This window comes from Alosa alosa, chromosome 8 (genome assembly GCF_017589495.1).
Source record: "Alosa alosa isolate M-15738 ecotype Scorff River chromosome 8, AALO_Geno_1.1, whole genome shotgun sequence".
Classification (NCBI taxonomy): domain Eukaryota; kingdom Metazoa; phylum Chordata; class Actinopteri; order Clupeiformes; family Clupeidae; genus Alosa; species Alosa alosa.
In genome coordinates this window covers 16,816,979-16,831,134 of record NC_063196.1, presented here as the reverse complement: position 1 = coordinate 16,831,134, position 14,156 = coordinate 16,816,979, and the positions used below count along the sequence as shown (strand labels likewise).

General features: G+C 42.3%; 1 protein-coding gene across 1 annotated transcript in view; it reads right to left on the bottom strand.

The window, feature by feature from the left end:
* The window catches only part of LOC125298754 (A-kinase anchor protein 7-like), a 31,786-nt gene extending 20,209 nt beyond the window's left edge, over positions 1 to 11,577 (bottom strand). The window contains 8 exon segments of the mRNA XM_048249589.1: positions 3,261 to 3,408; positions 4,776 to 4,888; positions 5,998 to 6,158; positions 7,704 to 7,840; positions 8,910 to 8,984; positions 8,987 to 9,057; positions 10,136 to 10,270; positions 10,746 to 11,577. Coding sequence (XP_048105546.1) covers positions 3,261 to 3,408; positions 4,776 to 4,888; positions 5,998 to 6,158; positions 7,704 to 7,840; positions 8,910 to 8,984; positions 8,987 to 9,057; positions 10,136 to 10,270; positions 10,746 to 11,073 — 1,168 coding nt within the window. The 5' untranslated portion in view covers positions 11,074 to 11,577.
* Between the last annotated feature and the right edge of the window lie 2,579 nt (positions 11,578 to 14,156).

The following is a 14,156-nucleotide window of genomic DNA, read 5'->3' as shown; positions in this document are numbered from 1 at the left end:
CTGTGTGGTCTAAGCAATTCATCACAGAGTCAATGCACCTGAACCCAATCGCACAGGCTCAATTTTCTCCTCCAGTTATCGGTCATCCTCGTCCTCTTTATTCACTTTTACACTGGCGAGGCCAAAGCACCTCTGTGTAGCATGAATGCTTTGGACTCAACCCATAAGGGACCAGACTCCTTTGAATCGGCTCTCAGATCATAGGCCACTTTCAAACAGATCCTCCTCACAATCCATCAAACATAACTTAAAAGTCAATACCTGTTCTTATAGAGAATATATAATTAGGTCTGGTGAAATAGCCGATTTAGAGTCCCGTGGTCTAGGCTTAATACACTTAGTATTCTTTAAACTCGGTCATCAATCTTTTTTTCCCCTTCTTCAACAATCAATCAATCAATCAATCGTTCAAGTCAAAGCCAGGTTGTCACATAAATGATTTAAGCTCAACTAAAACCCCTTTATATACTGTATCACAATAATGGGGGTGACCACTACACTAGTGGTAATCCGATTTTCAGTATGTTTTACGCTGTGTGTTATGTGATATGGGCTGTGACGCACTGTTTGTACGTCTAGTTTATTTGATATGCTTACTGGCTAGTAGCAGAACAGCAATCTTACCAACGTATGTCCACAGAGGTGATTGGCTGCTTTTGGTCATGAGGTTACGTCAGAAACAAATGTGTGCTATGCAGGTGGCTATCGATGGGTCCACTGCTACCAGTCACTGTCCTTTCCCTCCCGAAAAATGACTGAAGCTGGCCAACACTATCTACACATCGGCTCTCTATTGGCTGGGGCCTCAGGTCCACAATGTGGGAGTTGATCATTTTTAAGCCCACTTGGTCTCCAAAGAGACACTCTCCACCATTCTCACAGTAATCCTGTTAATTAAAAATTACATTACCAGTCTGACACTAAAGACTGACCTCCCAAGATGCAGTTCAGAAAGTTACCACTAGAGGGCTCCTACTCTGTCCTCTGTTTTGCCGTGGGAGTGCACAGACTGTTAACACCTCGAGCTATTGATTAGTTTCATAAGACACTAGAGACTCGCTAGGGCGTGATGGAAAGGTCTGCCAGAGAGGCCTAGGCACTTCACTCTCAAGCAAAGGAATAGCTCAATACAGTATATGGACAGAATATATCACAAAAAATATATCTGGGAGCAGGTAGTGTGGGGAAAACTGGTCTGAATATGGTACTGCAGACAACTAGTGTCTTCTGTGCACTTAGGAACCAAACTAAACCAAATGTCTCAAAGCAGTAGTGCTTGGTAACAAAAAAAAGCATATAATTAAGCAAACCACGAAGGTTGCAACTAAAATAAACTCTCATGGAGATGGTTCATGTACTTTTGAATGAGTCTGCCCCATAAACACAAGGAGCAGCATGACGTTCCAGCTGCATACAACGGTGCCCTCTACTGGTTGACAGACAACACTGCAGTCCTCTCTAACTGCAGTCAGACTTTCTAATGAGGATTAGATTAGATTCAACTTTATTGTCATTGTGCAGAGTACGAGTACAAAGACAACAAAATGCAGTTTGCGTCTAACCAGAAGTGCAAAAAAAGCAGAAAAGTGCAATGTGATATACAAAGTCTAGGCAGGTCGTACATAGACAGAACAATAAATATAGGTGACACAGCACTCCAAGAATCTCCAAAAGAGATACATAGAATTAGTTCATAATGGACAGTTGTCTACACATATCCCACCCCTTTCTATAATGTAGGTAATGTAAGAATAACTTATTTTAGTGATTTGGGGTGAATATTTGAATTGTTCACACAGATTCACCTGAAGTACTTTTTATGTCAGTATGACCACCCTTATGCCCCCCCATTCACTTGAATAGAAAATTATCAACCCAAAATAACTGCCTGAGGCACGTTACAAAAATGGCCGTTGAGTGGGGGAATTGCCTATCAGGACTTTGCTGCAGTCTTCAGACAACGACCCACATCAGATACCGGACACATTTAATGATGGTGTCCACCCAGATAGTGACATTATGCAAGCATGTGGTACAGTGCCTATAAAAAAGTATTTAGCCCCATGCTAAAGTTGACTGAAAAGAGGAATAAAAAAAAAAAAATCTCCAATTTTCTTTGTGAATGAATAATGTATCGTAAATAAATAAATGTTCTTCATTAAAATACAGGGTGCATAAGTATTCATACCCCTATGTTAAACCCATGTTGAATTCCCATGATTTTTTTTATTCCTCTTTTTAGTCAACTTTAGCATGGGGCTGAAGACCCTTTCAACAAGGTAAACAAAAACAATGCTTGAACGTTCTATTTGGGCCCCAATCTACTTCCTCTGCATTAAGATAACATATGGAATGTTAAAAAGGAAGTCTTGTGGGGCCAACTATGATGCTGATAATGGAACTCTCTTGAAAGGGTCCATAGGCACTGTATCTTAACATTAGCAATGAGGAGAGCTGATCTCTGATCAGCAGAATAAGGAAGCAGAGCCGCATCAGGCTAAACGATGGTGAGTGAATGAGAGTGTGATTATGAGGCCGCTGGCTTCACAGAGTTCACAACAGCTCTGAACCCAGAGCTCAGCTGGCAAATGGGAATGCCTGGCTATGAGCATGCAGACTGAGATGACAGCTGTTGGCCACATCAGGGGAGGTCATCTGTAGTCCACGTGTTACAAAAAAAATTACTATTTTGCTGCCCGTCAGTGGTCATAAAAAGCAGTACATCCAAACAAGCAGCAAATCATCAGGCAACAAGACATCTTTCAGCACATTAGTTGTGCAATTGACGTCCCTGAGTGAAGACTTCGACCAAAGATTTCTGATAGTAGGTATGAAATAGTGTGATATGTAAAATTCAAGAATTAATAAATAACAAAGCTGTTACAGTACCACTATTTCATACCTACTATCAGAAATCTACAAAATAGATTGATATCCAATTGAATATCCAAACCCAATTTGAATTCACCAGTATTAAAACCAGTAAAAAGCATTAATTTAATATCAGTGACAAACTTCAGCACACAGAAGCAACCACACCAAACTCTGATCCATTTCCTACCTCACGCCACAGAAAGTAACAGGGGGCGACGCGTAAAAACAATTTTGGAAGACTGGTCTATTTTCTTCGAATGTACGCAGCGCTATCATGTAGCCAGTTCCATTGATCATAGCGGAAGCCAATTGCCACAGCAGACGCAAGGCGAACGGAACGCCCAGTGTGGCCCCCCTGTAAGTGCATGCCGGCGGGGTGGACTCACCGAAGCTGACGGACTTCTCGCGGTGGAAGTAGCCATCGGGGCTCTTCTTCTTCAGCATGGAGCACAGGTCTAAGCGGGACAAGGTTTCGTCCCCAAATCGCTGTTGAGAGAACTCGGTGTACAGCTCCGGGTCCAGCTTCTTAATGCCCTGGAGGAACGCAAGCCAGCGAGGAGATGTCTTCAGATCAGCAAGTAAGTAAGTTATCTCACATCCGCACATGTCCACATCCACACCCTGTACACATGCGTGCGTGCGTGCGCACACACACACACACACACACACTCAAACACAGTCATTAACACACCTGTATTAAATACTCACACTAACTATTCACTTGAAGTACTAAAACACACACACACACACACACCCACCAACCTGCATTCAAAAACAAAACAAAATGTCTACAGTCCTAACAAATAAACACACACACACACACACACAAAAAAGCACAACGCAGAGGAACAGTGTGTACAGACAGGGGCTACTGCTGTCTGTTGGTCTTTGATAACCCTTACAACAGGAAGGGAGTCATCAACGTCCCAGTGGAAAAGATTCCAAGTCGGCCCCTCTCTCTCTCTGTTCAACCCTTCCTTCTGTCCTCTCCTCTGTCCCTCAGCCCCATCTCTCATTCCTGTCCTCTCCTCTTGACCTTATCTCTCTGTCCGGACAGGAAAAACTTCACTAAGAAAGTGGCGAACGGCTTCTCTAAAAATACAACTCTCTTTGCGGCTGAGGCGAGTCTGGCGGTGTACAGTTTGCTGGATGAGGGGACAGTGGCTGCCCTGGTGCGTAAGGACAGTGAGACTGATTGGACGTGAAACAGCCCCAACCAATCCCCAACCCCCGGGTACACACTGTTTCTGGGTGCTTCTGAACAGATTGCTCCATTTGGCAAAATTATGCATGCAGGTGGCATCTCACTAAACCAGGAGCTTAAACTGCTAAAGATCCCTCTCTAATTTCATTGGGAAAGACTTTTTAAAATCGTGTCAGATTATGTTTTTTTTTCTCTGTGTTCTTCCACCCACGCCAAACATGTTAAGTGCTAAGGGCACCAGTCACAAGGATGATGCAAAGCACGGAAATGATATTGCATAATAACACACACACTATTTTTTTCTGCTTAAAAAAAAATCAGTAACACACACACACATGAAAAATGGCCAGTACAAGCATGGAAGATAAATGCAGTGTTACACCAAGGGAGCAAAAGCAAAGTGAATCAAGAAAGGCAAACTCAATCAATGCCAGAGAGAGTGAGGGTCTCATTTAATTATACACTCTGAGCCCTTTACCAGGATCCAATGCATGGCATTTTAGCACTCTAGCATTCAGAGATGACTCAGCCCAAAATCTGCATCTCAGTCAAATTTGCACGCCTTCCGTCTACTTCCTAATTCCTAGTGCACATGTGCCTGGTGACTTGGGCGGATGGTGTTGTGGGAGAGGGGAGGAGGGGGTGGTGGGTTGGGAGGAGAGGGGGAGGGGGGTATCAGCGAGCCCCTTTAGATTACCTGACTCCTGAGTCTGGGTGCCCGGGAGAGCTTCATGAAGGTCAGGTGAGGTTTGAAGGCTTTGTCGTCCGTCACAGCGATGCCGCGCTCCACAAACGTCCGCCTCACTGCCTCTGACGGAGAGAGAGAGAGAGAGAGAGAAAGGGAGAGCGAGAACCCAAAGAAGAAACGTGTGAGAGGAAGATAAACAGGAGTGCAGGACGAGACGGCAGAGAGAAGAAACAAAACAAAGCGAAGGAGGGAGGGAGAGGGGGAGATAGGGAGGGAGAGAGAGAGAGAGGGAGGAAGGGAGGGAGGGGGGAAAGAGAGAGAGAGAGGGAGGGGAGAGAGAGAGAGAGAGAGAGAGAGAGAGAGAGAGAGAGAGAGAGAGAGAGAGAGAGAGAGAGGGATAGACACACAGAGCGAAGCAGGAGGACATCGCCTGCTCCACTTGCACAGGGGATCGAGTCAGCTACTCTATCCCCAGTAAGATGAGCAGATAATCAATGAGCGAAGAGGTGGGGGAGGAAGAGGAGGAGGAGGAGGAGGGAGAGGCTTCAGGGAAGGGGAGGGGGTTGTCCAAGGTGGGGGTCAGCTCAGCCTAAGCTGGTCGGGGATGGGATGGGAAATAAGATGGGATGGGATGGGCCATGTGTGGACATTAGCAGTAAAGGGTGCTAGCCTCATCCCTGCTCTGCTCCCCCTAGCTTTTAAGGAGCCGCAGACGCGCCTTCAGACACAACAACCGGGCGCGTGTCATACAAAATAAATGAGCTGGGCAAAAATAGCCACGCATCTGCAAGGAAGCTTCGATTTAGTGCCACATCAAGCTAACTCTCTCAATTCATCTTAAACACACACACATACACTCCCTCAGACATCCGTGGACATGCATACAATCACACACACACACACACACACACAGATTCAAAATAAAATGACACACAATGGTCTGAGACATGACCTGGAAAATATCTACTAGTTAGAGAGCTACACTCTTAAAACTAATGTGTTTTAAGAGTGTACTATTAACTCTACTAAGTTTATTTGCTGGATGGATAGAAGAACAGATGGATGTATTGAAGGAATGAATGAATGGAAGGATAGAGGAGAGGTAAAGTGAAACAGTTTGTCAGAATTCTCTCTCTCTGTCTCTCTCTTCTTTACACTCTCTCTCATACTCTCTCTCTTACACTTACACACACACACACACACAGGTGAGGTTCTGGAGAAGAGCATTTACCTGCAATTTCTGTCAGCTTGTCAACGTGCTCCCCCTCTGTGAGCTGGACGAACACCACCTCGTTCTTGAAGCTGGTCACGCCAGAGAAGGGCAGCACCAGCTCCCGGCCCTCCAGCAGCTCCAACACGCTCTGCCTGCTGTGGTCCAGAGCACATGCGGCCCTGCAAGTCTCACACACACACACACACACACACACACACAGATCAGCTCCATATGCTTAATCCTGATAAAACACGCCCTCGGGCAACCTCAATACACACACCCACACCTGCAGAAGTACACACTACTAACACACACACACACACTTAAAATATGTTTTTCTGAAAATGCATTTTGAAAATGCAAATAAAATACATGTAGTAACACAAAAATCAGACACAGTCACTAGACTGTGAACATCTACATAAACACAGGCTATGCACAGAAAGACACACATTTATGCAAAGAAATGGCTGAATACAAAAATCCCACTAACAAACTCAAATGGACCCACTCAGCTCTGTAACCACGACACAGTTCTGTGGTGCTTGACCACCTTTAAGGAGACTCAGACTAAGAATAATAGCGGGCTCCTTGCTGATTGCTTTGGAGCAAAAGGAGACAACATTTACTTTCAATTGCAGCTACTCTGCTTGCTGCTTGATTTCTGTCAATTTCAGAAGTCACAAACAAAACAAACATCATTTAGACGCAACAAGAATAGAAAACAGCTATGGCAAGCCTAGTGTTAGAAAAACAAATAGTACCCTCCAGAATTATTGGCACCTCTGCTAAAGTTGACTAAAAAGAGGAATATTAAATCATCTTTTGGAAACTTATCTTAATGCCTTAAGTAAAAAAATTAGGAAATATCCAACCTTTAAGGACACTGATTTTCTTTGTGAATGAATAATGTATCATAAATAAATAAATGTTCTTCCATAAAATACATAGGTCATAAGCATAAGCACCCCTATGTTATTCCCATAGAGTCATGGATCTAGGGTACTATGCATCCTGATAAAGTTCCCTTGGTCTTTGGAATTAAAATAGCCCCACATCACATACCCTTCACCATACCTAGAGATTGGCATGGTTTTATTTCAGTTAGCCTATTAGCTGGTTTGATTTGAATTGAGCTCAATGAGCATAAAAATAAAACCATGCCAATCTCTAGGTATGGTGAAGGGTATTTTAAGGAATAACATTTATTTATTTATGATACATCATTCCTTCACAAAGAAAATTGGTGTCCTTAAAGTTTGGATATTTCCTCATTTTTTTACTTAAGGCATTAAGATGACTTTCCAAAAGATGATTTTAAATTCCTCTTTTTTGTTAACTTTAGCAGAGGTGCCAATAATTCTGGGGGGGACTATAGCTCTGCAAACAGAATGAACAAAGAGGTGCCTGTCAGACAGTCCACTCCAGATCTCACACCCAGTGAAGGAGGAGCTCTGCGTGCGTGCGTGCGAATCGGAGAGAGTCTGCATGCGTGAGGGACTGTTTATATATATATATATATATATATATATATATATATATATATATATATGTATGTGTGTGTGTGTATGTATGTGTCCATTTATGAGTGCATGTGAGAAATAGAGGCAGCATGTGCACAAGTGGAAGTGTCTTCATGTGTGTGTCCACAGCGTCAGTGTGTGTGCGTGTGCGTGCGTGTGTGAGAGAGAGCATGCAAGCGAAGAGGAGGAGGTGGCACTCACGAGTCGACTTGCTCCTGGCTGCCCAAGTGGGTCACCAGCAGCGTGATATGCAGGCTGCCGGTGGGGATGAGCGCACGGCTCAGCCGAGGGTCTCTCCGGATTACCTCCGCCTGGACTGCCTCCACCTCCGCCTTAATCTGACCCACACACACACACACACACACGGTCAGATGCCTTCAGATAGGACAGGTTTCTGGCAGATGGAATGGGTTTCCTTGGTTCCCCATTAACCAAAATATCGTTACAGTTTGGTCGTTCCATGTCAACTCACCAAGTGCCAACAGATGAAGATGACTCATCAGAATTAGATTATTCATTATTACTTTATACTAGCTAATCAGAATTAGATTATTCATTATTACTTTATACTAGCTAAATCTGCATGAAGGCCACAACTTAAACAAGTAATTTTATAGCCGTACACAGCCAAATGATCCTTTTAACAGCTACAAAGTCCCAGGGTATGCTTACGGTGGTGACAGTAATATTTTAACGTGGGACACTTGATTTCGGAAAACCCATCACTTCCACATATCAATTCTCATAACCTTCACACTGAAATTTTATCAATCATTTATAGAATTCAGTGAAGTTTGATAGGCTGAGCTTGGCACAGGCAACAAACTAGATAATGGCTTTAAGTCCTAGAAGAAAAGTACTAATATCTTTCATGCCTGACTCCTAAGATAAAGTGGTGCATTGAACACTGCAATTGCATCGCTGTGTTGATCGTGAGTGAGTGTATGCATGTGTGTGTGTATGTGTGGGCCCTACCCACCATTATATTGGGTTTTTCCAGGGTTGATTTTGGATATTAGCCTAATAGCCTTATTGTGTTGACTTCTGATTATTCGCATCTGTTTAACCAATCAAGGATCTGTAAACACTGTGATTACTACTATTTATATATTCACTTTATCTTTTTCCTAGTAAATCATTAATCAACCCTTTTATTTAACCAAAATCATGGTCTGATTTACTCATTTAAGATGTCTATGGAACCCCGTCACACCCCATTAGGCTGATCTCCGTCCCTCTTATTCCTGTAAAACCAGCGCCAGAGGGATGGGGTGCTACATTTAAGTTCACTAAAATGTATTAAAGTATACTATAAATACCATGTTGTTTCTCAGCACCGCAGTCGTTATAAGTAATATTACAAATAATGGCAGGATATGAAATGAGCAGAATAAAATGAGCAGGTACCTGTGGGTTAGTGATTGGAATCGAGACAAAGTAATTTGGACGGTGAGACTCCTTTTTCTTCTTCTTTTTTTTTCCTTGTCTCCATCCTCCTCGCTCTCTCCACTTTCACCAATTTTCCGTTTTTTCTTCAGTCGCTCTGAGCTTGTAACTGGAACGCACAGGCAAGCACACCTTCTGATACCGTCTTTGTTACAACTTTCAAGGTGAGACATTATGGAACTAATTAAAGGCTGAGTTCACTTAGTTTCACTCCTTGTTTTCACTACACAATGACTACACTAAAACAGCAACCCATCAAGACCAATACTAGACATAACATAGTGTAACTAACATCAATGGGGGTTGTAAATCAACAATCAACCCATAATTCATTGTCATTCATCAAGCACACGTTACATGCATGTAATAGAAAATGCATAACAATCAGCTGACATGTCAGCACCAATGTACTGTGTTGAGGAGTTCAAGGCGCTCTGACATACACGGACTGGTTTTGCATGTTCTCTTCTTTCACAAATGCATGAGCCAGTATTCATGGGCGGTATGAGGGCCTGTGCATTGTGAAGTTCGCATGCAAAACAAGGCGTGCATTATTCATGAAAGTCCGACAGCTGGCTACAGTTTGAATGTGACAGCAGCTGCGGTGCTAGGAAGATCCTCGCATCACTTGGCAACCGTGGCAACCACTGCAAAGCCTTGCACACAGTCCCTTGTCACTAAATTAACTGGAGCCGGTGGTACAGCCCAAAGTCAAATTTATGTTCCGTCTTGACAAAGGGCAAGTTAACTCTGTGGACAACGCTGCACAGAAAGAACTGGCTGTGCCATTGGAAACATTTGGATTGCTCAACCTTTTGGAGGTATGTTGCCATTAATTGTAGTTGTAGTTTAAAATTGTTACCCTAGTATCCAAATGTTGTTTTAAACTCAGATAGCCTTACATTCAGCTTAAATGCAGGAACCTTCTGTGTGGTCAAAAAGGCATAGGATGACAGTTTCACAAATGCATTATAATGTATAATCATCATATGCAACTTTATCTAGAAATTACTTTAGTATGCCATACCAATACATTTTTATAATAATGGTGCCAGCATAGATTTTTTAAAACCGTAAAGTTGCTCTGAAAACAAACCTGATGATGTAGTGCTGAAACAGAACAGATGAGGCAGTCATAGCAAGTCAGGGGAAAAACACAAATGTTCAAAGGTCAAGTAGTCACTCACATTCAAGGTCTTTCCACACTTTTGTGCCAGCAAAAGGTAGTTCTGCCATGAGGTCATCAGTGCACTCTGATATCTTTGTCTGCTTCTTACGACCGTGAGGCTTCTTAGCTTTCTTTTTCACTCTCTTTGCCTTTTCTTTTATCATGCACAAAACAAAAGGAAATGCAAAAGCATTAGGGAGATGTCCAGCAAGTAACAAAATGATACAGAGAACAGTGCACAGACAAATGTTCATCTCAGGGAAGATGCAGGAACCTAGAACACCACAATAGTATAATGGGCCTGTTTGTGTGCAAACAGTTGATCGATCATGGTGTTTTGAAAAGCAGGCTGAAAAACCACATGTCTGTGATACAGATTCCTGTAACCCAAGGCATTTTTCGTTCACACACACTTATACTCACACATAGACACACACTGTATCTATTATAACAAATTGATTTATTAACTGAACCTAAAGTGAAAACTTGACAGTAAAGATAAATGAAGCATACTTTAACTTATACTATGACATGCCAGTAAATCTTAATAATAACTGTGAGCCATTGAACATGTTCTGACGGTTCAATATTTAGGCAGACAGACTAATAAGAGAGCACGAGGGTCTCACCAGGGCTGACGTCTCCTTTCACAGAACTTGAAGCTTTCTCTGCAGGGACTGTATCAAAACTTGCAACTGTTGCAGATGATAACTCATGACTATCATGCTCCATGGGAATATCGACCTCAAGAAGAGAGGCGACTTCGAGGCCGCCAGGAGGTTGCATGTCCATATAATTTAGCTTACTTGGCAAGATGTTGCAAGAGCTTGCTCGAGTTAGCTGAAATAATTTCTCATTAGAGCAAACCAGTAATCGGACATTTGCGGACGCAGGAAAATGCACGCCCCTGAGAGTTATAAGCTTGGTCAGCGTTTCAAATACGTGCCGTCCAAACATGTCAAACTTAAGTTAACTTAGCTAGATAGCTAGCCATTAAGGTTAGCCAACACAAGAAGATGGTCGTATGCAGCAGCAGACTTGCTGCAAAGTAATGGATTGAAATCATTCAGAACTATCGACTATGGTTAAAACGACGTTAAAACTAAAATGTAAGTTTAGAACTACAACCGCTTTGATCCATAGTAAATTGCCCCAGCTGTCACTTCGTTTGCAACCGTTCACTTCGACTTGCATGCAAGCCAGCCAGCTAACTATGCTAGCATTACCTAGCACCTGTTGTAGCCTGTAAGACCTAACTTAAGTCAATCAGAAATGGCATACAATTTTACATTCCCATCTTCATTCCTCTCCATCCTTCGTTTGTGTTACTGGTATGTCTTGCGTAGCAACTGACAGACTGTGACGTGTTTAAAACATATATATTTATAGATTAACTACTGAGTGGAGGGTGCATAATTCCTTCATCCTCATGTTCTCATGCTAACATGCAAGTAGCACGTCACAACCCATTGCTACACTGTAAACATACTTGAAGTACGGGTGCAGCGTAGGGCCAATGAGCACGAACTGAAAACGAAAGTTCAATTCTGTGGGAGGTTGTTGTCTTGTGTCGTAGGGCATCGGAATCGGTCACTCATTGGTAATGTGTTCAAAGTCTACATTTCTCAAGTTGAACAGTCTTGAAGGCATTGTTGTAACGCCCTGGACAGTAAATTATAGCATATTGTGCTCTGATTACAAAAGATGAATTTGTATAGTCTGTGTGATACGAGTTCCTGTAGTGGAAATGCCCAGTAGCCTACAGTAGGCTACAGTGAGCAGAGGGCCGTTTAAGGAAGACCATAGGCAATGTTGTGTTTGTGTAGTAGTAGTCTAGGCTATATAGGCTAGTCTTTTATCAGAATACGAATATGTGTTTTTGCTCTTAGAACCTTAACAAAGCTGGTCTCTCTCTCTCTCTCTCTCACACACACACACACACACACACAATCACTTCCCCTTTGGCCAGCAAAACAAAAATGCTGGCCTGTTAGAAATGAATAGTTATCAGCTTCGGTGAAGTTATTCAAATATGTAGCCTAAACAGACTGTATGTTTACCTACATTTGGGATTCATACTAATGGGATAGGATCAAATGTCTGTCAGAACATTGCAACAAAAAAGTCCTAATTTTGCATTATTGATAAATGAATAACATATGCAGTAAGAACATACATCTGTACTGTGATGTAAAGCTAGTTAAAAGTAATCTCTCGTGTGTAATGTATGCGTATGAAAAAATTCAAAATGTTTGTAGCACAACTTGTGTAACTTAAGCCATTGACAAGATAGGATTGTTGTGTTATCCATATGTGTACCAGTGTCTTCATTTACATTATTTGAAAATGAATCCTTTTTTTAAGTCAGTATTGTAAGAGAGGAACAATACATTTGATCGTTCTGTCCTCCTTGTCAGATTAACACAGACAACGTCCTGAAATGTGGTCTCAATACCTGCTCTCTACCGGGAACGCCTTTGTTTGTGTTTTGTAATCTTACACCCATGGATATGCTTTCAGACTTCAGGAGGAGAGGCCTGCTGGCGAGGAAAAAGGAACAAGTGTGTATGAGCACGACCAGTTCGGCCACCTCCAGCTTCCTAAACTAAAAGTTGTCCGCGTCACCACAGTGTGCCTGTCTCAGGTGAGTCTAACCTTTATTTGCTTCTCAAGGTTATGTTACATAGTGTGTCTGGCTAATAAATATTTTGCCCATCAGGGAGGTACCCATGAAAACAATGTCGATATACAGTAATGAGAGGCTTGCCTTTGGGGCAGTGGTTTCATGTGACGTCTAGCTTTACAAATGCTAGAATGATGAATGATATTTGATATGTCTTACATAAAAACCCTCTGTTTGTTTTGGTAGAAATGTAAGTTTGGGTCCTTTCTAAATATCTTGTCATTGATTAGCTTGCAAAGTTCTAAGATCAATGATACATACAATTTTTCAGTTTTCTAGTACTCTTGATTAGTATTACAGAATACAGTATTGTCGGTTGGTCAGTTGAATGAAGTCCCATTAGAGATCCTCCTGATAACATAATGACTTGGTAGCAGTCACGCAAACAGTTGAGGAGAATTTGCATGTCCACTGTCAAGAGGCAGATTGTCACATCCAGGATTATATTCACCTGGGACAGTCGTTCACACAGTGGCCCACATAGCCAATACGTGAGACATCCATCATTCTGCTCGCAATGCAACCTGTCAGAGCAATCTGAGTGTTGCTCATACATAACTCTCATGATCCTAAGTTTTTGTTGAGAACTTCCAGCCATTAGCCCCTTCAAGCACTTTTAAGTATAGAAAGAAAATGACAGCATTCCAAGGCTCCAAGTCAATCCCATGTGAACATCAAGGGGATTTAAGTGCACGACAGTCACCGCGTCGCCTTCCTTGGCGCTAATCCACGTTGTTACCTTTAACTTCACCCTCCTTCGGTAATCAGCAATTAAGGGGAGTGAGAGCAGGCCTATTTTTATCCCCGCCCCTAGGCACAGTTCCTCTGTACCCCTGCCTGATACCCTAGCTCCTTCCACACAGGTGATGCATTTTCAACTGCCTCCTCGACAGGCAAAAAGGGTAGGACACTGTCATCTATTTAATGCTCTTGTTTTATTCTGTTTGATATCTGCGAGCCAGATGGTGGATTGCGATAATTCTTTCGGCTAATCCCTTCCGAAATCTGTGTAGCCATGCTCTGGGATTTGACAAGAAACAAGCCAGAGATGGGGTTTTGTGAGGAATATTAGTAGCCTACCTGGTAAATTCATTACACAAATGATGCTAATCAAGTTTGTGGGAATTTCATTGTTTGAGTTTTTAATGTTTTGGTTTGAGTCTAGTGTCAAGAAAGTGAGGTAATAAATACTTTGATGTTTTGACTAAGTATTTGGATGGTGACCAATGGTTAATCGTCAGTGGAAATGATAATCATTTTTCAGTGTTCAATTGTAAAGTGACATGTCTAATTAATTCCTTTGTTCCCTTTGTTTTTCCACCTTGCTGACATGAATCGGGTCGGTGCTATACCTGGA